Below are 24,920 nucleotides of genomic sequence, written 5' to 3' on the forward strand. Positions count from 1 at the left end.
CACCAGGTTCTACAAACACCTTATTCCAAAATAAATAAAAAAATCCAAGACTAGGAGGGGAAAAAAGGTGAAATCTATTTTCCTTTTTTTTACTCAGGACCTATTTTGTTGGTGGGGGGGATTTGGGGTGAACAGGTCACAGACCCCTTGTAGATCTACCCATGACCTATCACCAGGGTCTGTATACACATAACCAGGGTCAGTATACCCATCACCATGGTCTCCAGGGTCAGAGTACGCATCACCAGAGTTTGTGTGCCCATCACCATTGTCTATTTACCCATAACCAGGGCCAGTATACCCATCACCAGGGTCTCCATACCTATCACCAGGGTCAGAGTACGTATCACCAGAATCTGTGTGCCCATCACCAGAGTCTGTACACCCATAACCAGGGCCAGTATACCCATCACCAGGGTCTCCATACCTATCACCAGGGTCAGAGTACGTCTCACCAGAATCTGTGTACCCATCACCAGAGTATGTACACCAATAACCAGGGTCAGTATACCCATCACCAGGGTCTCCATACCTATCACCAGGGTCAGAGTACGTATCACCAGAGTCTGTGTGTCCATCACCAGAGTCTGTACACCCATAACCAGGGTCAGTATACCCATCACCAGGGTCTCCATACCTATCACAAGGGTCAGAGTACGTATCACCAGAGTATGTGTGCCCATCACCAGGGTATGTATACTCATAATCAGGGCCAGTATACCCATCACCAGGGTCTCCATACCTATCACCAGGGTCAGAGTACGTATCACCAGAGTCTGTGTGCCCATCACCAGAGTCTGTATACTCATAATCAGGGCCAGTATACCCATCACCAGGGTCTCCATACCTATCACCAGGGTCAGAGTACGTATCACCAGAATCTGTGTGCCCATCACCAGAGTCTGTACACCCATAACCAGGGCCAGTATACCCATCACCAGGGTCTCCATACCTATCACCAGGGTCAGAGTACGTCTCACCAGAATCTGTGTACCCATCACCAGAGTATGTATACCAATAACCAGGGTCAGTATACCCATCACCAGGGTCTCCATACCTATCACCAGGGTCAGAGTACGTGTCACCAGAGTCTGTGTGCCCATCACCAGAGTCTGTACACCCATAACCAGGGCCAGTATACCCATCACCAGGGTCTCCATACCTATCACCAGGGTCAGAGTACGTGTCACCAGAGTTTGTGTGCCCATCACCAGGGTCTGTATACCCATAACCAGGGTCAGCATACCCATCACCAGGGTCTCCATACCTATCACCAGGGTCAGAGTACGTCTCACCAGAATCTGTGTGCCTATCACCAGGGTCCGTACACCCATGACCAGGGTCAGTATACCCATCACCAGGGTCTCCAGGGTCAATGTACGTATCACCAGAGTTTGTGTGTCAGTCACCAGAGTCTGTACACTCATGACCAGGGTTAGTATACCCATCATCAGGGTCTCCATACCTATCACCAGGGTCAGTGTACGTATCACCAGAGTTTGTGTGCCCATCACCAGGGTCTGTACGCCCATAACCAGGGTCAGTATACCCATCACCAGGGTCTCCATACCTATCACCAGGGACAGAGATCGTATCACCAGAGTCTCTGTGCCTATCACCAGGGTCTGTACACCCATAACCAGGGCCAGTATACCCATCACCAGGGTCTCCATACCTATCACCAGGGTCATTATATCCATCATTAGTGTTTGTGTGCCCAACAAAGGGGTCTGTACACCCATCACCAGGGTCAGTATACCAATCATCCGGGTCTGTACACCCATAACCAGGGTCAGTATACCCATCACCAGGGTATGTACACCCATAACCAGGGTCAGTATACCCATCACCAGGGTCTCCATACCTATCACCAGGGTCAGAGTACGTATCACCAGAGTCTGTGTGCCTATCACCAGGGTCTGTACACCCAAGACCAGGGTCAGTATACCCATCACCAGGGTCTCCAAGGTCTCCAGGGTCAATGTACGTATCACCAGAGTCTGTGTGCCAGTCACCAGAGTCTGTACACTCATGACCAGGGTTAGTATACCCATCATCAGGGTCTCCATAGCTATCACCAGGGTCAGTGTACGTATCACAAGAGTCTGTGTGCCCATCACCAGGGTCTGTACGCCCATGACCAGGGTCAGTATACCCATCACCAGGGTCTCCAGGGTCAATGTGCGTATCACCAGAGTCTGTGTGCCAGTCACCAGAGTCTGTACACTCATGATCAGGGTTAGTATACCCATCATCAGGGTCTCCATAGCTATCACCAGGGTCAGTGTACGTATCACCAGAGTCTGTGTGCCCATCACCAGGGTCTGTACGCCCATAACCAGGGTCAGTATACCCATCACCAGGGTCTCCATACCTATCACATGGGTCAGCGTACGTATCACCAGAGTCTGTGTGCCTATCACCAGGGTCTGTACACCCATAACCAGGGCCAGTATACCCATCACCAGGGTCTCCATACCTATCACCAGGGTCACTATATCCATCACTAGAGTTTGTGTGCCCAACAACGGGGTCTGTACACCCTCACCAGGGTCAGTATACCAATCACCCGGGTCTGTACACCCATAACCAGGGTCAGTATACCCATCACCAGGGTCTTCATATCTATCACCAGGATCAGAGTGCGTATCACCAGAGTCTGTACACCCTTAACCAGGGTCAGTATACCCATCACCAGGGTATGTACACCCATAACCAGGGTCAGTATACCCATCACCAGGGTATATACACCCATAACCAGGGTCAGCATACCCATCACCAGGGTCTCACTACCTATCACCAGGGTCAGAGTACGTATCACCAGAGTCTGTGTGCTCATCACCAGTGTCTGTACATCCGTAGCCAAAGTCAGTATACCCATCACCAGGGTCTCAATACCTATCACCAGGGTCATAATGCCTATCACCATAGTCAGAGTACGTATCACCAGAACTGTAAACATATCACCTGGGTCATTATACCTTTTAGTAGGGTCAGTGTTCGTAGTACTAGGGTCTGTGTGCCCATTATAATGGTCTGTATATTCATAACAAAGGTCAGTTTACCCTTCACCAGGGTCTTAATACTTTTCACCAGGATAGTGTACGCATCAATAGGGTCTGTGTGCCCATCACCAGGGTCAGTATACCTAACACAACAGTCAGTGCACTTATCATTAGGGTTTGTATATCCATTACCTGAGTCAGGTAATACTGACCCTGTCGATAAGTAGAGTGACCCTGGTGATAGGTATACTGATCCTGGTGCAGATTACACATACCTTGGTGATACGTACACTCATGATCCTTGTGATATGTATACTGATGGTGATGGTTATACTTACCCTGGTTATAGATTTTGAGATTCTGGTGTTACGTATGCTGACCTTATAATATCTACACTTTTGTGTATACCGACTCTGGTGATGGATACATATTGACCCCTGTAATTGGCTACAGACCCTTGTGATACGTACACTGACTCTGTCGATAGGTATACTGACCCTGGTGATAGAGAATGTGATAGATATACTGGTGATAAATGTACTGACTCTTGTGATAGGTATACTGACCTTGGAGATGGGCCCTCAGACCCACGGATGCGTACACTGACACGGCCGTTAGGTAAACTAACTCTGGTGATAGGTAATAGGTACAGTTATCCTGGTGAAAGTCTACTGATCAAAGTCATGGATGTACAAACCCTGATGATAAGTGCACTGACTGTTGTGATAGATATACTGACCCTAATGATGGGCACACAGACCCTATTGATTCGTAAACTATTCCTGGTGATAAGTATTTAGACCCTGGTGATGGGCATACTGGCCCTGGTTATGGGTGTACAGACTCTGGTGATGGGCACACAGACTCTGGTGATACGTACTCTGACCCTGGTGATTGGTATGATGACCCTGGTGATGGGTATACTGACACTGGTTATGGGGGTACAGACTCTGGTGATGGGCACACAGACTCTGGTGATACGTACTCTGACCCTGGTGATACGTATGGAGACCCTGGTGATGGGTATACTGACCCTGGTTATGGGTGTACAAACTCTGGTGACTGACACACAGACTCTGGTAATACGTACTCTGACCCTGGAGACCCTGGTGATGTGTAACTGACCCTGGTAATGTGTATACAGACCCTGGTGATAGGTCATGGATAGATCTATTAGGGGTCAGTGACATGTTCACCCCTTATACCCCCCCCCCCCCCAAACAAAATAGCTCCTGAGTAAAAGAAAAAAAATATAGATTTCACCCTCTCCCCCTCCTTGTCTTGGATTTTTTATTGTTGGTTATGTGTATACTGACACTTGTGATGGGCACACTGACTCTGGTGATACCTACACTGACCCTGGTGATAGCTATGGAGACCCTGATGATGGGTATTCTAACCCTGGTCATGAGTGTACAAACTCTGGTGACAGACACACAGACTCTGGTGATACGTACTCTGACCCTGGAGACCCTGGTGATGGGTATACTGACCCTGGTCATGGGTGTACAGACCCTGGTGATAGGCACACAGACTCTGGTGATACGTACTCTGACCCTGGTGATAGGAATGGAGACCCTGGTGATGGGTATACTGACCCTGGTTATTGGTGTACAGACTCTGGTGATGGGCACACAGACTCTGGTGATACGTACTCTGACTCTGGTGATAGGTATGGAGACCCTGGTGATGGGTATACTTGCCCTGGTTATGGGTATCCAGACCCTGGTGATGGGCACACAAACTCTGGTGACACGTACTCTGACTCTGGTGATAGGTATGGAGACCCTGGTGATGGGTATACTGGCCCTGTTACGGGTGTACAGACCCTGGTGATGGGCACACAGACTCTGGTGATACGTACGCTGACCCTGGTGATAGGTATGAAGACCCTGGTGATGGGTATACTGGCCCTGGTTATGGGTGTACAGACTCTGGTGATGGGTACACAGATTCTGGTGATACGTACTCTGACCCTGGTGATAGGTATTGAGACCCTGGTGATGGGTATACTGGCCCTGGTTATGGGTGTACAGACTCTGGTGAGGGGCACACAGATTCTGGTGATACGTACTCTGACCCTGGTGATAGGTATGGAGACCCTGTTGATGGGTATACTGGCCCTGGTTATGGGTAAACAGACAATGGTGATGGGCACACAAACTCTGGTGACACGTACTCTGACCCTGGTGATAGGTATGGAGACCCTGGTGATGGGTATACTTGCCCTGGTTATGGGTGTACAGATTCTGGTGATGGGCACACAGACTCTGGTGATACGTACGTTGACCCTGGTGATAGGTATGGAGACCCTGGTGATGGGTATACAGACCCTGGTTATGGGTGTACAGACTCTGGTGAAGGGCACACAGACTCTGGTGATACGTACTCTGACCCTGGTGATAGGTATGGAGACCCTGGTGATGGGTATACTGACCCTGGTTATGGGTATACAGACCCTGGTGATGGGCACACAAACTCTGGTGACACGTACTCTGACCCTGGTGATAGGTATGGAGACCCTGGTGATGGGTATACTGGCCCTGGTTATGGGTGTACAGACTCTGGTGATGGGCACACAGACTCTGGTGATACGTACTCTGACCCTGGTGATAGGTATGGAGACCCTGGTGATGGGTATACTGACCCTGGTTATGGGTGTACAGACTCTGGTGATGGGCACACAGACTCTGGTGATACGTACGCTGACCCTGGTGATAGGTATGGAGACCCTGGTGATGGGTATACTGACCCTGGTTATGGGTATCCAGACACTGGTGATGGGCACACAAACTCTGGTGACACGTACTCTGACCCTGGTGATAGGTATGGAGACCCTGGTGATGGGTATACTTGCCCTGGTTATGGGTGTACAGATTCTGGTGAAGGGCACACAGACTCTGGTGATACGTACTCTGACCCTGGTGATAGGTATGGGGACCCTGGTGATGGGTATACTGACCCTGGTTATGGGTATACAGACAATGGTGATGGGCACACAAACTCTGGTGACACGTACTCTGACCCTGGTGATAGGTATGGAGACCCTGGTGATACGTATGAAGACCCTGGTGATGGGTATACTGGCCCTGGTTATGGGTGTACAGACTCTGGTGAAGGGCACACAGACTCTGGTGATACGTACTCTGACCCTGGTGATAGGTATGGGGACCCTGGTGATGGGTATACTGACCCTGGTTATGGGTATACAGACAATGGTGATGGGCACACAAACTCTGGTGACACGTACTCTGACCCTGGTGATAGGTATGGAGACCCTGGTGATGGGTATACTGGCCCTGGTTATGGGTTTACAGACTCTGGTGATGGGCACACAGACTCTGGTGACACGTACTCTGACCCTGGTGATAGGTATGGAGACCCTGGTGATGGGTATACTGGCCCTGGTTATGGGTATACAGACCCTGGTGATGGGCACACAGACTCTGGTGATACGTACTCTGACCCTGGTGATAGGTATGAAGACCCTGGTGATGGGTATACTGGCCCTGGTTATGGGTGTACAGACTCTGGTGAAGGGCACACAGACTCTGGTGATACGTACTCTGACCCTGGTGATAGGTATGGAGACCCTGGTGATGGGTATACTGGCCCTGGTTATGGGTGTACAGACCCTGGTGATGGGCACACAGATTCTGGTGATACGTACTCTGACCCTGGTGATAGGTATGGAGACCCTGGTGATGGGTATACTGACCCTGGTTATGGGTATCCAGACCCTGGTGATGGGCACACAGACTCTGGTGACACGTACTTAGACCCTGGTGATAGGTATGGAGACCCTGGTGATGGGTATACTGGCCCTGGTTATGGGTGTACAGACTCTGGTGATGGGCACACAGACTCTGGTGATACGTACTCTGACCCTGGTGATAGGTATGGAGACCCTGGTAATGGGTATACTGGCCCTGTTATGGGTATACAGACCCTGGTGATGGGCACACAGACTCTGGTGATACGTACTCTGACCCTGGTGATAGGTATGAAGACCCTGGTGATGGGTATACTGGCCCTTGTTATGGGTGTACAGACTCTGGTGAAGGGCACACAGACTCTGGTGATACGTACTCTGACCCTGGTGATAGGTATGGAGACCCTGGTGATGGGTATACTGGCCCTGGTTATGGGTGTACAGACCCTGGTGATGGGCACACAGATTCTGGTGATACGTACTCTGACCCTGGTGATAGGTATGGAGACCCTGGTGATGGGTATACTGACCCTGGTTATGGGTATCCAGACCCTGGTGATGGGCACACAGACTCTGGTGACACGTACTTAGACCCTGGTGATAGGTATGGAGACCCTGGTGATGGGTATACTGGCCCTGGTTATGGGTGTACAGACTCTGGTGATGGGCACACAGACTCTGGTGATACGTACTCTGACCCTGGTGATAGGTATGGAGACCCTGGTGATGGGTATACTGGCCCTGTTATGGGTATACAGACCCTGGTGATGGGCACACAGACTCTGGTGATACGTACTCTGACCCTGGTGATAGGTATGAAGACCCTGGTGATGGGTATACTGGCCCTTGTTATGGGTGTACAGACTCTGGTGAAGGGCACACAGACTCTGGTGATACGTTCTCTGACCCTGGTGATAGGTATGGAGACCCTGTGATGGGTATACTGGCCCTGGTTATGGGTGTACAGACCCTGGTGAAGGGCACACAGACTCTGGTGATACGTTCTCTGACCCTTGTGATAGGTATGGAGACCCTGGTGATGGGTATACTGACCCTGGTTATGGGTGTACAGACTCTGGTGATGGGCACACAGACTCTGGTGATACGTACTCTGACCCTGGTGATAGGTATGGAGACCCTGGTGATGGGTATACTAGCCCTGGTTATGGGTGTACAGACTCTGGTGATGGGCACACAGACTCTGGTGATACGTACTCTGACCCTGTAGACCATGATGATGGGTATACTGACCCTGGTTATGTGTATACAGACCCTGGTGATAGGTCATGGGTAGATCTTCAAGGGTTTAGTGACCTGTTCACCCCTAATACCCCTCCAACAAAATAGCTCCTGAGTAAAAAAAAAAAAAAGGAAAATAGATTTCTTCTTTCTTCCCCTCTTAGTCTTGGATTTTTTATTTATTTTGGACTAAGGTGTTTGTAGAACCTGGTGAATGGAACAATGCACGAGATAATATTGGTTTACATAAAGTCTTTATACTAGCATACATGTATGTAATGAAACTGCAGTCCCGTCCCCCTGTCCCTGCCCCCATTCCAACCCCCCCCCCCCCCTTCCGATGCTAAGTGCCTGTTGTTTTCCTGTAACATTGATTTTGATTGTTCTCTCAATTATTTATTTAATTTTTTGGTGTAAAATCTAATGTACATAACATTTTTATCACTTCTGATCATATTTTTTATATAAAAATCGCATTTTTAAATTGCACATATATCAGTTCGAAGTTCCTCCAAATAGCTTTCGAATTTCCTCCCAATCGTTTACCGATCCCGATGGAAAGTTGGTTCACGCATGCGCACATCCTGGTTATAGTGCCTGGTTATAGGATATAAAAAGTACCCTATTCTATACCTCGTTGGGAAGGTACCCGTATTTTGTGTAAGTGTTGCCCAGCAGCATACTTTACAGGCATTATAAGCTTTTCTTCCGATAAAAGTTCATATTAGCATATATATTTTCTATCTTTATCCAAGATAAAATTAAAAGTTTTAACAGGAAACGAAACAGGTTTGCCCAGAACTGCATAACAATGCTACATATGTCATTTGTGACTGTGTTGTGGTTAAATCTAGATCAAGCAGTTTCACACTGACAGACTTCACACATACCTGTATTATTGATATTAATGTTGTCATGCATTATATTGGAAAATTTCCATTTTTCAGAAATAAATTTATAGAATTCATGTTAGTGCAATATTATCACGAATACATGTATAATTGATACTGAAAGCAACCAGTTGCGGTTGTAAAACATAGTTTATCTGATAAATATAGATTCACAATTGTGAAAATATTATTAACTCTTAGCTTAAGATAATGACTGTAAATTATAGTTTACAAACTTGAATCTATATTTATCATGTTTATCAGCAAAATCTATTGTCAATGTTATTTGCAGACAGATAAACTTAGAATAGTATTCACTAACTTAAATAACTGTAGATTCAAAACTATAAGCTACTTTTCTATTATCCTCAGTTTCAAAGGAGGTCCTGGTGATCACCTGCTATTCTTTACTAATTAGTCGGATTAATTAGTTCAATTGTTTTCTATTTTGTCAATGACCTGTTACAAACTATGAAGAATAAATGAGCCATATTGTCAAATTATTAATGTTTTCCTGCCAATTTTGATATTAGATCATGTTTTGTCATGATATATACGTATATGTAAATAAAACAATTGTAAAATATTCACACACCACAAGGAGTTTTGAAAGAAAAGTTCATTTTCCTATCTCCTGTCTAATACTTTAGACAATCTAATTCCTGTACACCAGATTTTAACTTGGTTTGTAAAATGTCATTTTGTCTCTGTGTGACTTTGTTTTTTATAAGTAGCTGTCAGTGTTAAGGTTTCTCTTTTATTGGTAGCTTTAACAATGTCCAACGACGTGGTAGCCACATGGCAGGTGGCCCTACCTGATGGAGTCCATGACATTGAGTTTGAACATGGGACAACATCTGGCAAAAGAGTCATCCGAGTGGACGGAAAGGTATGTTACTTTTATTGAATTCGACAAGTGTTGAAGAATTTTTTGCATAGTTTGAATATACCTGTTTAACTGTTTTTGTACATTTTGTACCAAACAAAATATTTTAATTTAAAGATATGAACTCCTTTTTCCTGGTGTTTTCTCTTCAGCTATATCTATTCTGATTTCAGTTGTAGATCTTTTTTTGTTATACTTTTTGATAGCCATGGCCTGAACTTACATATATTGGTTATATACAAAATAATGAAATGATATCCAAATTCATAATACCAATATTCAAATGCTATTTATTTCAATCTGTTGTTTTTATAAAACTGGTCTACTGTCAGTAAATAAAACTCTGTCTGTTATTCAAATTCATAATACCAGTATTCATATGCTATTTATTTCTGTTTTTTTATTTTTTATTAAACTAGTTTATTGTCTTAATAAAACTTTGTCTGAGCCCCCAACCCAGAAATGATTCATAAATAGCATTTCTAATATGAATCCAATTTTTGTTATATTGTAGGAGATCTATAAGGTAGACTGGATGTTCAAGTTAGTCGGCAAGGAACACTTTCAGGTAGGCCACAGCAAGGCCAAATGTACAATCACTATAGACGCTGTCAGTGGATTTGCTTATGAATACACACTGGAAGTCAATGGGAAAAGTTTGAACAAGTTCCGCGAGAACCAGAGCAAAGTTCAGAAGGCGTGGGTTCTGACCATTGCAGGGAACCCCATCAGGGTGTGCTTGGGTGAGAATATGTTCTTACAGTTTAGAAGGGGTGTTTTTTTGTCTGCTGAAGTTGCATTTACATGTAATAATTTTAACAAACAACTGTTGTTGTCTGACGTATGTAAACAAATCAGTTTATTTTCATGGCACCTGGTAAAACTACTTCACGTCTCAATTTGGTTTTCGTAAGACAGATTGCAAATAACAGCTCCCATTCATTTAGGTTTAATAACCCGTAATATATCAGTCATCCTTATTGTTTTTGAGACATAGCAATATTTGTAAACTGAATCTCTTATTGAATATCAGTTTTAAAAAAAAAGAAAATAAAAACCAAGTAATTAATTCAACAGCATTTATTGGCTGTTTGATTTTACAGTTTATTTATTTATTTATTTATCTTCATACAAAACAGTGCCTTACATTTATTATTGTTTTATCAACAGAAAAAGACACACTGGATGTTTGGGTGAATGGAGACAAAGTGGAAACATTTGTAAGTAATTTGATTTTCATTCAATATTTAAGAAATCTGCAGCTAGTTATATTGTAAAAATTTAATGAAGAAAATGGTTGATTATGAATAATAATTAAGGAAGTAATGAAAAAATTTACTCATATCAATGTTCATGGGTTACAGGAAGTGACCTCCTTTTTGGAAATAATATGGTTACAAATCTCTAACCCACAATATTACTACCGTAAGGTTCAGTGGGGGTATATATTGTTAAAGACAGATGCAACGTTCCTCAGTTTTATATAATTTTCCTTGATAGATTATTTCTTCTTTATTTGCATTAAAATCTGTTAATGCCCAAAAACTCAGGGTGCATTACCAGGCTAATTTCGGAGTTAGAATATTTTGAATTTTTCTTTTAATTGCATACAAAATGCAATTAAATGCTTTTTGGAAAAGTCAAAACATGTATTTTCGATTGAAACCATATATCAAAATAAAAAAAAAAATCATGTAACATGAAAATATAAATTTGGCATAACGCAGTGGAAAGCTTCACATTGCGGAGATAGAAAAAAGAGAAAATTATGGAAGATAGGTCGTGTCTGACCTTAAAGTGAAAGAAGGACTAAGATAAAATCAGGTAGTCTATAATCTTGTTTTATTTCAGGGAGAATTTGGGGAAGAAGGAACAGAGACTCATTTCCAGATCGGGGCTCACTCTGCCCACATCACCGCCATTAGCAGTGGGCGGCGGCGTGACGGAATTCTACATAAACTGTTCGTAGACGACACAGAAATCCCAGAATGCAGCGATTGACCTAGCTTATGACCTTATAGAGAAATATGATGCTTTTTAAAGCTGATTTATTTTATTTCATTCCAGATTTTCTTTTTCAGGAGAATTTAGATTTGGTTTGATAGTTAGATTTATTTTTTTTTATATACCATTCCGTCCATATACACTGTACCCTACACTGTTGTAATGTGACATCAGCATTTTTGTTCGAATATCATTTACTTTTTTTTCGTGATTGCATGCATTTTTCTCAGTCATAATCTAACAGTTTTTTCATTATAATTTTATGTATCACTCTCTTTTGTTTTTATGGTGGAATGTATCAAAGTTAATTCTTTCTTATAATGTGAAAACAAAGTTTTACGATGGTTTTGTTCCTACAAAAATACCTCCACTTGTAGATTGGTCAGAAGGGTATTCAGCTTCATACTTGTACAATGTACTTTGAAAAATAAGCAACTATTAAACAGTTGTATACTGTAGATTCCTAATTAAATACAAGGAATTAATATCCAAGTAAAATTGCGAGAAACACCCCGTACAGATATTAAAATTTCACCTTTTTTTAAGACAGTTGTAAAGTATATTAAATTATAACAAAATTTTGGTGTTCGCGATTTTATATTCTCGCAATTTGATTCAAAATAGCAGAATTGCAGAATTAGGTTCTCATGTATAATAAGGAATCTACAGTATTTTATTCCTGTTAGATATGAACCACTTGTTGCAATGAACCTGCGTGCAATTGTGTGACATATCAGAGGCCAAAACACATGCTAAAAATGCTACAATTACATGTACTACAACAGGTACCTCATGATAATATCCCAGGTGCTGTTTGACCAATCTACACCAATGGCGACATAGCATTGTGCACCCTAACATGTTTTGAATCTTTTGATTATATTTGTGCCTCATTTTTATGATGTATTTTAGATTTCTTGGGTAGATATTTGCCATATGTATGTGTGTACATATCTGTTTATTTTGATATACACATTCAGTGTATTGATTATTTATTTGATAGGATAATACATATTTTGTGAGAACTCGCATATAATTACGGTAAGAAAAGTAATTTGTCAATAATTTTGATACACAAATATCTGTATAAGCTATAAATTCCAACATTCCAAAATAACCAGATATACTTTAATAGCGAGTATGTATGTACATGTACTTTGTATGTATGAACATGTATTTGCTAGACAAAAAGGTTATTTCTGATTCTTTCTTCTGTTCAGAATGATAAGAATGTGCTTATTTAAAGCTTTTGTGTTTGGTGGTTATAAATAAAGTAGAGAAGCACAATTTTTAGTTGATTAAGTCCTGATTAATAAAAAAATCCACCTTGCCCTATTATGGCTAATGTGTTAGGACCTGTCAACATTGCTGTGACTTGATCTCAAATTTTTAACTTCCGCTGTATCCATTCATCTTCTAAGCAAGAAAATTTTGTTGTCAAATTTTATGTACATGTTTTCATTTATAAAAATTTCTTGCTTTGATGCCCAATTATACTTGAGTAGATCTGCATTTTATTTCAGTCTTGAAAAAATTATTGTATTGAATTTTGTATTTCTGTGATCAACAATATTATGCTCATATTAAAATCAGAAAAATACTGTAAATTTATCATATCATTATTTTTGTTTTGGCTGTATAATGACAATCTATGAGATTATACCGAAACTGTGCGTATATCCAACCATTTTCTTAGCACTCTGCATGCATGGGTCTGCAGTAACTTTACAATATTATTTGTGATATTTATCAATTGAAGGATCTTGTTGTCACATATGTATCTGTGATTCTTAAATGATTTTGTTTGATTTTACAACCCTTTCTATGTAGTTTTTAATGTTTGAAATAAATATAAAAATAAATTCACTGAAATTTGTCTTCATTTTTATTAAAGGAATAATATATTAATTATTAATTCTGGAATTAATAATGTAAAGTACAGAGTATTTTTTTAAAGTATTTTTGAAAATAACAAATGCATATAAAAAAAAATACTAAGTGTAGAAAAAGGAAAAGGTAATTAACAAAATTAATGAATTCAAGAGGAAAACATCCTCTCCCATAATTACCTTTACATAAAATGCACATCAAAAAGTATAGAGATTCAAATGACAAAAAATTGTGAAAATAGTGAAATAATTCAAAAAGAAGAAAACACAAACATGCACACATACTCTCCCTTTCACTCCCTGTCTGTGAGAATGAGTTTAGATGATATCATGTTTATAAATCACAATAGCATTCTTTCAGCTGCTCCTACAGATTTGCAACTGTAACATCGGCACACTGGTAAAACTGTGGCGGTGCTTTAGGATTATTGGTATTGTAGGTAACCTACAAACAAGCAGTCACAGATGATGTGAATAAATGTTCTGGCATTAAGGAGGCTGAATGGATGGTCAATATACATTACTACACTTCAGATCTGCCTTATCATTTGAGACTCATAGATGACTTCCTTAGCCATCAAGACAAAATCCAAAAAAATTCTCTTTAAAATTTGAAAAGTATCTATACCGGTATCTTTATACACTGTACAGAGCTCTACTTTTTAAGGAGATTGCAATTGATAAACGATGTACTAGTCTAAAAATGATCATCCATCCAGTCCTTGTAACAAAAACTGTATTAAATCTTAAGGTAATATTGAATTGTCATTTATTTGCATTCTTATGAATAAAGTATGAATATATAAACACAAAGTACATGTTTCTCTATTGATACTGCACAATTTTTAATTGAAAATAACTTTGGATTAACTCATCCATGGTACATGAATGAGTGTAAATATAAAATCTCTCACCTGAATGGCATAGTTTCCTTTTACCATCCTACAAAACATTCAGAAAAATTGTGTATTGAATTCCTGAATTTAATCTAAACTTGTGGTAAACCGAACTTGGTCTTAACTTGGTCTATAGATATGCATGTAAAATTATGTACATTTATGTTTATGCATTACACCAATATGTAATCTGGTAGGATAAAATTAATGTAATGATTAGTGAAAATTTCTACTTACGGAATCTTAACCTGAGCAGTATAGAGAGTCAACGATTTTTCTCCTTCATCTGGTATGGTGGTTAGCAGCTGAAATTTCTCACCCGCAACACTCCCAAAGGCAACAGTAAAGTTTCCCTGTACAAAAAAAAAAAAAAAAGTAGTATATTAAGGTCAGACGACACGTTCCTCAATTTTAGATAACTTTTTCCAGGAATTTGTTAATGGTTTACTACTACTTTGACAAGCTTTCTTGCAAAAAATAAGGGTACCTTACTAGGCATTTCTGCAAAATACTATAGTATGCAATTTTCTATATAATCTTCTTGAAAATACACTTGAATTGCTGATATAAAAATAAATACATATACAGTACAGCGAAATTCACTAAATTAGAACTATATCTCCGCCGGGGCTGGGATTTGAACTCACGACCTCTAGAACATATACGCCTTTGGCAGTGAGTGACCACGTATCTAACCACTCGACCATGTACACATATAACCAAATTCAAGTAAATTTTGATCATTTTTAAAGTAATTATAAAATTAATATTTCTTATTGGAACTCTTTATTACAAGGAGATACAAAAAAGATTCATGAGGAACGTGTCGTCTGACCTTAATTGCTTAAATGTTTCATTATTTGTTTCATACTTGTACAGAATAATAACTAACAAACTGTATAACAATAAATACATGTACGTACAGGTGATGCGCTCAGAAAATGATCCAAATTTTTCTGGAAAGTAACACTCAGCATTTGCCCTGGTCTATGAAAATAAGAGAGAGAGAGAGAGAGAGAGAGATATATATATATATATATATATATATATATATATATATATATATATATATATATATATATATATATATATATATATGCCTTACTAGTACAAAGAGGTTAATAATAACTGTTAACATTAAAATGAAACTTCATTAATAGAAAATCATTTAATAACATAAGCTAGTCTGACTCTAGATTGTGTATTTTAACTGGTCTGATGAAAGACTTTTTCCTCAAAGGAATATGTAAAATTCCCATACTATCCTAACCCAAAAGATTATTAAGATCATAAATATGTGGATATAAAACTGTATAATAGCTACAGAGTTGGAAATTCACCAAAAATAGCAGCCAGCCACAGGGCTGGCTACGTTAAAAAGTTACCAGCCCTGCCCAAAATCTGCCAGTCCTGATAAAAATGTTCATTATTATGAATGAACTATACATAAAGCTTAATATTTACATCTGTAACACAGGCCCCTCGAAATCTTTAACTTTCAAGTATTTGAAACCATATCTAACCCAAACCAAAAGAATGCTTATTATTAAGTTTAACATGCTTAAAAAATGAAACTATTCACCTACATATATATATAATTATAAACCCTCTTTTAGAAGCAAGCTAACAATGTCATAATCATGAACTTTCTAAACAATTTGAAAGATTGACAATAATATGATATCAAACATTGAAAGGGGTTAAATTAAAACAACTGTAAATAATTGTGATAAAAATTTATTTATTCGGTCAGATGCACTCCTTTTAACTGCAAATTGTGTTTTGGTCTCACAACACTATTTTTCTGTAGGTTCAAAATATGGTCAAAACAAAATAATTCCAGATTTCTCGTTTGTTTTGAGGGGTTTTCCGCTAGTGACAGGGCTGTATTTTCAATGAGATAAAAACGGTTAAAACGCATAATTTTTCCGCTTTTGTAAAAATACGAGGTAACTTGATTTTCTTACGCCAATTACTTGCACAGGGGATGAAAATGCTTGTACTTGGTTTTCAACCACATGAGTAACTTCGATGTCTCCGAGTAAACTCTTGTGTCTTTGTGTTTATTTGTTACTAAATCGTTTATGAATTTTTGTTTTAAAAGTTGTAAAGGGAGATTTCGCCAGAAGATTGTTTAAAATCAACTACCCACATCTAAATACGCGTGACTTTGGTCAGAATATATCGTAAAAAATAATAGTGGTGTACAACCTATCCACCCTCGACATTGTTTACATTATTATAGAGCTTCCCATGTGTTTCCTAACTTATCAGCCATACATTCTACTTTCCATCCCGGAACTGTACATCGGCGTCTTTTGTTTTGGTTGTATACTTTTTTTCCTTTAGCGTCAATCAAGGAACGCTTTTGGGGAATCGACAAACTCAAAAACTTGCGCATCATCTAGCATGTTGCTTCTATTGCAATAGGGCCGAACAAAATTGTATTGTGAACACTGGTTGGCTATAACAATCATTCAGACCAATGAGCGAATAGATTACAACTTGTAGAGCATACCTAATTCTCAACGAAACCTAACAACCGACATTGTCTGTACTTTTTGTTAATGAGGTAAATAACTTAAAAATAAAATTGTCGGTTTTAAACTAGGAACTGGCTATTAAAATTAGCCCGACCGCCGGGCTGTCTTTTGAAGTTTCGCCCCCGCCCGCCTAAGAAACAGACCGTCTCGGGCGGTCGGGCGGGCTCTTATTTCCAACCCTGTAGCTAACTTGCTACATGTGTATTTCTGTGTATATAACAAATCAGAAATAAAGTTTATAACAAAACACCAGAAACTAAAATCAAGACTAGTTTTGACCACCAACGAAAGCATTAATTGTTTTAAAGTACTTCTCGTTACAACCATCAGCCTAACTCCTCCCTTCATCATCCTAGTTGCAGGCAACAGGATGAGGAGTTGATAAATTTAATTATACTGAGACCTCAAGTTGATGATGTCCAAGCACACACAAACCTTATGATGACATTGTCTTTACTTGCTGGTAGTTTTCCACAGGGACCCTTAATTTGGAAGCAGTTGTCATTTCCTGAAGACAAAAAAGATCAATTAACTGAGATTCACACTGACATATCATAGGCGTCGGAACCGGGGGGGGCTAGGGGGGGCTTAGCCCCCCCACTTTTTTTGCAAAGTTATACCTAACCATTAGAAACATAGCATGATAGAGGGTTCAGCCCCCCCACTTTTTCTCGGAGGAAAGACTATTGTTCCTAAATTTACCTTGAAAGATTGAGAGGTTAGATTCAGAAGCATACTAGCCCCCCCCCCCCCCCCCCCCCCCCCCCCCCCGGATTAGGAATTTCATGATTTTGAGAAAAAAATTTTGGTAAGTAAATTTTTTTTTTTGGAAGTATAGGTATACTCCCCCCCCCCCCCCCCCCCCCCCCCCCCCCACGGATTAGGATTTCCATGATTTTGGGAATTACTTTTTTCTCAATATTTCTGAGGATTAGTCTAGCCCCCCCACTTTCAATTTGCTTCCGACGCCTATGCATATAGGTAATTGTTAATATTAATGGGAAGGGGGGGCCCTCTATATCTAGATCCGCGCATGTACGTACCGTCTCTCATGCGATTCAATTATTTTACCTGTAATATATTTTACAGTTTTTTTTTTATATATACGCCTTATGCGGTGTAGACTATAATACAGAGCTATCGAGTAGAATGCAGCATGAACATGTGATCACACTGTCAACTGTTTCGTAATCGCATTTTTTTTTTTTTAAACATAAATGTATCATACCTTGTTTGTTAATTCCTGCAAGAGAGCCTCTTTGAATAGGACTTATCAGACAGAGATGTGCATGACATGCCTCCAGCAACACAAAAAACCCCAAAACGCTAACTGCAATTGCTCGCGACATGTTAATGATATTTCCCTGTCCTGAAAAAAATAATCACGTGACTATCACATGAGTCAGGGTTCAGCACAGGGAAAAAGATCGTTTTATAAATTACATGTATACGTTTTGGTAATCATGGACAGTTTTATTTGAATTAAAAATTTAAACATGAAGCAAAAAACAAAAACAAAACAAAAACGAAACCATTCGTCTCTCTAAACAACTGAAGATTAATACATGATTGTATCTTTATAGAAACAAGCATCATCTGCAAACTATACATACAGAATATATAGGCCTATATACATTATATAGATGAAACCAGAAAGAATAGCATGTACTGTAGACCAGCTATGTATAAATGTTCAAAATCTTTGGCTACATGGAATATACATGCATGTACGTCACTGAAGCACACATGGGGCAGACATATCCGAACATCTTGACCCCCCCCCCCCCCCCAAAAAAAAAAAATTACAGAAACAAGTGCATGTGCACCTAGACGAACGACTTCTTCTTTTTAGCTCACCTGAGCTGAAACACACCCATCATACGGCTCTTCAGAACGCGGAGCAGTTTTAGTTGACACGGAAAGCTGAGGTATCGACTCAAACTCGCTCATAAAATGTTTTTAAATTGAAATTTCGTTTAGGACTAAAACATAAAGGGATGATTAAGCTTTCAAAGTACAAAATTGTTTGTTGATAATATTATATTCTTTGATTTTTGAGATATATGATAGAAACATGTATTTATATATAAGTAACATGGCATTTCCCGTTTCGATCCCGGTCCTCGGCCTAATACCAGTACCAAGAGTATTAATGTAATGTATACACAATCATTATACAATTTGAAAAAAAAACCTTTTTGATCAAGATTTGATGCTTAAAAGATGATACAAAAAAATACAAATACAAATTATTAAATGTTTGCTGTATTAGAAATGACATATTTTTTAATCAAGAAAGCTTAACTTTATTAAAATTTAGTCCATTGTTAGGCTATACTTCTTCAATTTACTTTAGAGATAGGCGTTTTCAGCAGTTTTTATTGAATCTGTTTTCTTTTTTTTCTTTTTTTTTGGGGGGGGGGGGGGGGTAAGAATTTGGATTAAATTAGAGTCGACCTGACAACATGCCCAGCAAAGTTCCTACTGCGGAATTGCAACTCCATATCATTGTTCTAAATTCTGATATTATTGTTAGTATTGGATAAGTAACATGTTACTTTACTATTATCACTCGATGTATACAGTATGACATGTATATTGCATAATCACTTGGCGCATACTATACTTCATCTTTATTGTCATCATTGCATATTAATTAAGATACATTTGTAATTGAATATGTGTACTGACGCAAAATTTAATGCAATTATTATTTGAAGCAAAAATTCAACAAAGTCATTGGTTGAGTGCCAGTGATAAGAAAGGGGTGAAAATTAGGACTTGAAAGCACAGCACCTTGCCCCTTGGTTATAAAAGATAAGACAGCGACTTTAGTGAGTCACATTAAGGCAGACATGAATCTCGGTGCTTTGGTTGTTTTGGTGAGTCTCTCTCTCACGAGCGCCTCGACCACGATTTCCATCGTTGGAAAGTCGGGCCTGAAACTGAGCATACCCGGTAATTACAACATCCTGAATTAATCGGAAAATTCGACATTGTTTGGCTTTTTCTTTTAAATTTCATATGCTTACAAATAAAAAGAAAGAGTTGCACAATGATATGCCTTGTTTCAGACGACGATGGCATTTCTCTCGTGATTTTTAGCGTTAGGAACCAGAATGGAGAATCTAGAGATTACGTGGTTGAGACCAAGAACAAAGGTAATCCGAAAGAAATCCATGTCTAAATCTAAACTCGATGTAATGTGATAAAAATAACAAAAAACTGTCTAATCACATATAATTTGCTGATATATTTGTATAATTTTGACTTTGTTGTTTCGCAATGGATTTGAACCAGAGTCCGACAGTTGGGAGTACGTAGACACCGAAGCCAACGCTGGACCAGGAGATGAAGTAGAGTACAAGGTAGCCACGGTGCAGAACGGACTGTTAGTTGAATCCAAATGGACGTCAGGTATATTGCAAAACTATATAACTTATCACATCATAGTTGTTATTGATGGTCACATGACCTTTTTGACTTGCCTAGTCTGTACGAGCAAAAGTTCACTACTGGTATCACACAGTATAGGTTCATAACTCTTGAAGAATCGGTCATCGCTCGGACTTTTCCGTCAAGTCTCGACGGAAATGACCAAGCAATGTTCAAATTATGCTAACATATTAAAGCATAGGTAGCCCACCGTTAGTTTCGTCCTTAATATCACTTGATTGGTCATTTCTATTATTAACCTAACCATTACAATGCAAAAACAAAAATGATACGGCATTGTAAATCACGAAAAATGACCCCCTAGGTCTCAAGAATCATAAAAGACACTGTATGAATTGTTCCGTGATTCAGGTACTTTTTTTCGTATTTCAGTTTTCTTAGTGAAGTATTTCGAACCAGGACAGTTTCGCAGTCTTCGACAGACTGTGGTTTTCCGGGACGATTTTAACCACTTCAATAAAGGTCACTTCACAACGGAAGTGAGCGCCTGGGGCGGAGGGGTGAGATATTGTATACTTATTCTATGCCCGATTTTATTAGCATATTTTATGTTGTGAAGTACACTTGGCTTAGGCTCTACGAGATACAATAAACTAATAGTTTTAACTATAAAACTGCTGTTAACCCTGGACGTATGATCTGTGGAAGATATATAATTAAAAAACCACACACAAAAAACTGAGATCTGAAAAATTGGTGACTTTTCATATTAGTAAATAAATATATTTTGGACATTGATGTGTATAAACAAATTATAAATATAAAAGAAAAAGTGCCGGATTGGTGAACTTGGGGCAGAGTATGGTAAATGCCAACTCGATTAACCTGTGAAGGGACCCCCCCTCCCTCCACCCGGTCAAGGCTTTCCAAAGTTTTAAGATTGCGATATTTCTACGAATACAGAATGGTGAATTCCAAGTGTACACCCCCGAGACTGCTAATTTATACACAGCTAATGGCTACTTATACCTTAAACCTGTAAGTATCATGTTACTTTTCTGTGAATTTGTTTTTAAATTGGCACCATTATATATTTCAGAATTGAAAACAATTCATACACTAATATTTATTTATTATGAGGTAAAACTCTTCCTATAGTATATATTTAGTTTATTTTGTTTGTATTTCATATTTATTTTATTTTATTTTTTGTAATGGTTTTTTGATGGTAAACATTTTCTCTGTGCGTGATATATATTTGCGACGACGTACGTGACTGAATAATTCTGCCTAATGTTAAACAACAAAACAACAAAAAGTGAATATAACTATTAGTGAAAACCTTTCAAATGTTCAGAAGTTTTACCATTTGTTGAGACATTTAACAAAATATCTTTACAGACACTAACAGTTGACCACCATTCCTTCAACGAAGGGACGCTATACAACGGCAATATGGATGTCCGCGGTCTGTTTGTAGACAGAAACAAATTCTCATTTAAACTTTTTACAGTAAATATCACATGATTAAACAACAATTTTTCATTGGCATCATCAATTTATTCAGGAATATGGCACACCTGTACAAATGGCGTTAACAACGGGTGTCGTAAGTCAGCATACGGCCAGGAGATTCTTCCTCCAATCATGTCCGGAAAAGTTACCACGCACGCAGCCATTACATATGGAAGAGTCAACGTTAGAGCTAGGGTTCCTAAAGGGGCGTTTATATGGCCAGGTTTGTTTCATGAAGTAAAAGAACCGCTGTAAAAACTAATATATTCGAGTTTTATGGGTTTTTTTCTTTGAAATATATCGCCGTTTTATTTCCCCTTAGCTATTTGGCTGTTGCCGCGTGACAACCATTACGGGAACTGGCCTCGTTCTGGAGAAATAGATCTTATGGAGACAAAAGGTATGGACACTGCGCTAGCATACTTCTTTCATTTGTTTTTTTTTAACAGAAAGGGGGTTCATTACATGCAAATAAGTTCGAAATTTTAAGACACTCTTTGAATCTTTATAGGAAACGCCTGGACCAGTGAGTATGGAGGCGATCACGGGATCCGCTCCATTGGTTCCACACTTCACTGGGGACCAGATGCCGGACACAACTGTTTCCAAAAAACTCACGGTGAAAAGTAAGCCACAAAAAACTAGTAGAACATAATTGGTGGTTTCACATAATTAGTTCCATATATATCACCTTAGTGACACATTTATAAAGTTGCAATCCCGTTTAAGAGCTTATCCTTGGGAAAAAGCATCGAGACAAAACGACAGAAGCAAAGGTTTCCAACCATAAGCGCATAGGTTTGCAACGGAATATTAATTCTCAAGTCTAAAAGTTTACTACTAGTATCTTATGTCTCCATCAACAATATTCAATGTTGTAATTGCCATATTATCGCAAAAAGACAGGCCTCCAATTTCTATACCTTAGGCCACAAACATCAAAAGCAAAGGTTCTTTAAAATTGGTATGACAGATGTTACCAACCACCATAGTATTCAATTTCCGACAACAAGTTAGAAGAGCGTAGATCTCGTATACTCTCATTGTTTAGGACATCAGCTGCAATATAGCATAGATCCCCTGTAGTATCATGGTTTCCAAACAAAGCCGCAATTACAAGAAACTTCAGCAATGGCGGATGCCATCACTAACACTTATGGAGTATAGGAAGGTCTCCAATCGTTGTTTTCTTTAAGCAGTAGCTTGGATCTCAATTGACTATAGAGTAGATTTTCAACAGCATTAATTCCAGTGCAATCTATATATATATTAATAAAAGTTTTGATAAATTTCCTTAGTTTCCCTTTCAACACGTTAAACAGTTAACAAACAGAACATCCTTAAAATGAATAATCTTTTAAGGTACCTGAACCAGCCCGATGGATGGCACGGATGGCATACCTATTCTCTGGACTGGACCAAGGATCACCTAAGGTTAGAATAGCTATAACAAACAACAACAACTTCGTAAACACGCCATATTTCTAGAAAAAAAAAACGACTAGACGGAATATCAAGCTCTATTGTTTCTTACTTCAGCATTTTAGTCGACAACCAAGAGATATACAGACTGACCACCCCCGGGAATGGGATGTACAACTATTGCCCCTACCATAACATAGAGGACCCCTGGAGAAACGGTCCACATAATGCACCATTCGATCAACCAGTAAAGTATCATTTTGTCTGATGATGCTTCAATTCATTAATTGGTTTCATTAGATATCATTTTTAAACAAGACATTTCTCAGGGATCATTTTTAAACAAGACATTTCTCAGGGATTTATTTAAAATATTAATACATTATCAAACTCGTTTGTCAACAAATTTTCTTCTTTTAACGATATAATTCATTTCATTGGATCATTTTGTCACGATAGTGAAGTGCAATCGTCGTTTTTTTATTCGGTCAAAAATTTTTATGATCTTTAGACTGTTAAACCAAATATTATTATACTTTTTGCGATTTTTTGCTATGTTTGACAAAATGATTCGCGAAATTTACTTTAAAGATAAACTTAAGACATTAAATAACTTTTTCGCGGCAAGGCGACGATGTTTGGCGACCTCGCGAAGTTTTCACTTCCACGAAAAAAGTTGGTTTTACAGACTTCTTTATTTTCCTACTACAGTTCCATCTGCTTCTGAACGTGGCAGTGGGAGGAACCAGCGGTTTCTTTGCCGAGGGGCAGTACGATGTGCCCAAGTCCTGGCGTAACGACTCGCCCCACCCCATGAGGGACTTCTGGGAGCACAGAGGGGAGTGGCTGAAGACCTGGCACGGGGACGATGTGGCCATGTTGATTGATTACGTAGAAATGATCCAGTATTAAACATGTATAAATGACCCAGTGTTGATAAACTCATATTTGAAACAAACCCGATCGAGGAAGTACCGTATATCCGGTTGTTGTTTTTTTCGCAGGTCACACAATTTGCAAAAATATGGAATATCTAGGGCATTTTAAGTTTGCGTCAGTCATTTTTTGCAGTAAAAAAAGTTTCTTATAGAATATGATACAGGATATAACTTCTGGGTATTCATTTATTTACGAATAAAAAGAGAAAATTATTATCATCGCGAAAATTACCGGATATACCATAACAAACATTCAGACATAGTTTAAATATACATTAACTAGTTGTCTTAATAATACATTTTTTAATAATCAAAATATTTCGGAAGGATAATGCCGTCAAATGGGGTGTTCTGCAATATGCTACTGTGCTTTTTCAGACAAACGCAAAAGTATCGTAATTACCTTAAGGACGACGGACCCAATTCACTTCTACAAATATGATTTTCATAAAATTTTTATATCAGAGTTACTAAAGATGTATCAAAATCAATAATAAAAAAAACAAACATAGAAATCGAGGGACCATTTAAAAAAATCTTTGTAATAATTTTCTTTTTCAATTGAACGTAATGGTGAAAAGCGTT

The 24,920-nt window shown here is 39.1% G+C and overlaps 4 protein-coding genes across 5 annotated transcripts; 2 read left to right on the forward strand and 2 right to left on the reverse strand.

Annotated features, from left to right (window-relative positions):
- Window positions 1–155: 155 nt before the first annotated feature.
- Window positions 156–2,914, reverse strand: LOC136275399 (uncharacterized). Its single transcript, XM_066084355.1, has 8 exons — window positions 2,773–2,914; window positions 2,319–2,575; window positions 1,914–2,021; window positions 1,515–1,772; window positions 1,268–1,364; window positions 953–1,057; window positions 414–532; window positions 156–272 (listed from the first exon to the last, which is right to left on the reverse strand). Exons 1-8 carry the CDS (start codon window positions 2,912–2,914, stop codon window positions 156–158), a joined length of 1,203 nt encoding a protein of 400 aa, XP_065940427.1.
- Window positions 2,915–8,597: 5,683 nt separating this feature from the next.
- Window positions 8,598–13,602, forward strand: LOC105341394 (fas apoptotic inhibitory molecule 1). 2 transcript variants are annotated; one of them, XM_034465338.2, is made up of 5 exons: window positions 8,598–8,673; window positions 9,614–9,735; window positions 10,247–10,475; window positions 10,903–10,952; window positions 11,584–13,602. In XM_034465338.2, exons 2-5 carry the CDS (start codon window positions 9,622–9,624, stop codon window positions 11,731–11,733), a joined length of 543 nt encoding a protein of 180 aa, XP_034321229.1. In that variant the 5' UTR covers window positions 8,598–8,673; window positions 9,614–9,621; the 3' UTR covers window positions 11,734–13,602. The 2 variants fall into 2 exon arrangements, with proteins under 2 accessions (XP_034321229.1, XP_011446216.3); XM_011447914.4 differs by having other exon boundaries at window positions 8,598–8,616.
- A 6-nt stretch (window positions 13,603–13,608) lies between these two features.
- LOC105341396 (uncharacterized) lies at window positions 13,609–18,451 on the reverse strand. The gene is made up of 6 exons (XM_066084495.1): window positions 18,293–18,451; window positions 17,500–17,572; window positions 15,445–15,508; window positions 14,759–14,874; window positions 14,540–14,567; window positions 13,609–14,070 (listed from the first exon to the last, which is right to left on the reverse strand). Exons 1-6 carry the CDS (start codon window positions 18,411–18,413, stop codon window positions 13,993–13,995), a joined length of 480 nt encoding a protein of 159 aa, XP_065940567.1. The 5' UTR covers window positions 18,414–18,451; the 3' UTR covers window positions 13,609–13,992.
- A 1,453-nt stretch (window positions 18,452–19,904) lies between these two features.
- Window positions 19,905–24,321, forward strand: LOC105341397 (beta-1,3-glucan-binding protein-like). Its single transcript, NM_001305364.1, is given in 12 exon segments — window positions 19,905–20,022; window positions 20,139–20,225; window positions 20,365–20,481; window positions 20,893–21,020; window positions 21,424–21,498; window positions 21,862–21,928; window positions 22,028–22,198; window positions 22,298–22,375; window positions 22,487–22,601; window positions 23,338–23,409; window positions 23,515–23,644; window positions 24,109–24,321. Coding segments are annotated over 12 exon segments (1,344 nt in total). The 5' UTR covers window positions 19,905–19,919; the 3' UTR covers window positions 24,310–24,321.
- Window positions 24,322–24,920: the final 599 nt, after the last annotated feature.

This window comes from Magallana gigas, chromosome 5, assembly GCF_963853765.1.
Source record: "Magallana gigas chromosome 5, xbMagGiga1.1, whole genome shotgun sequence".
NCBI lineage: Eukaryota > Metazoa > Mollusca > Bivalvia > Ostreida > Ostreidae > Magallana > Magallana gigas.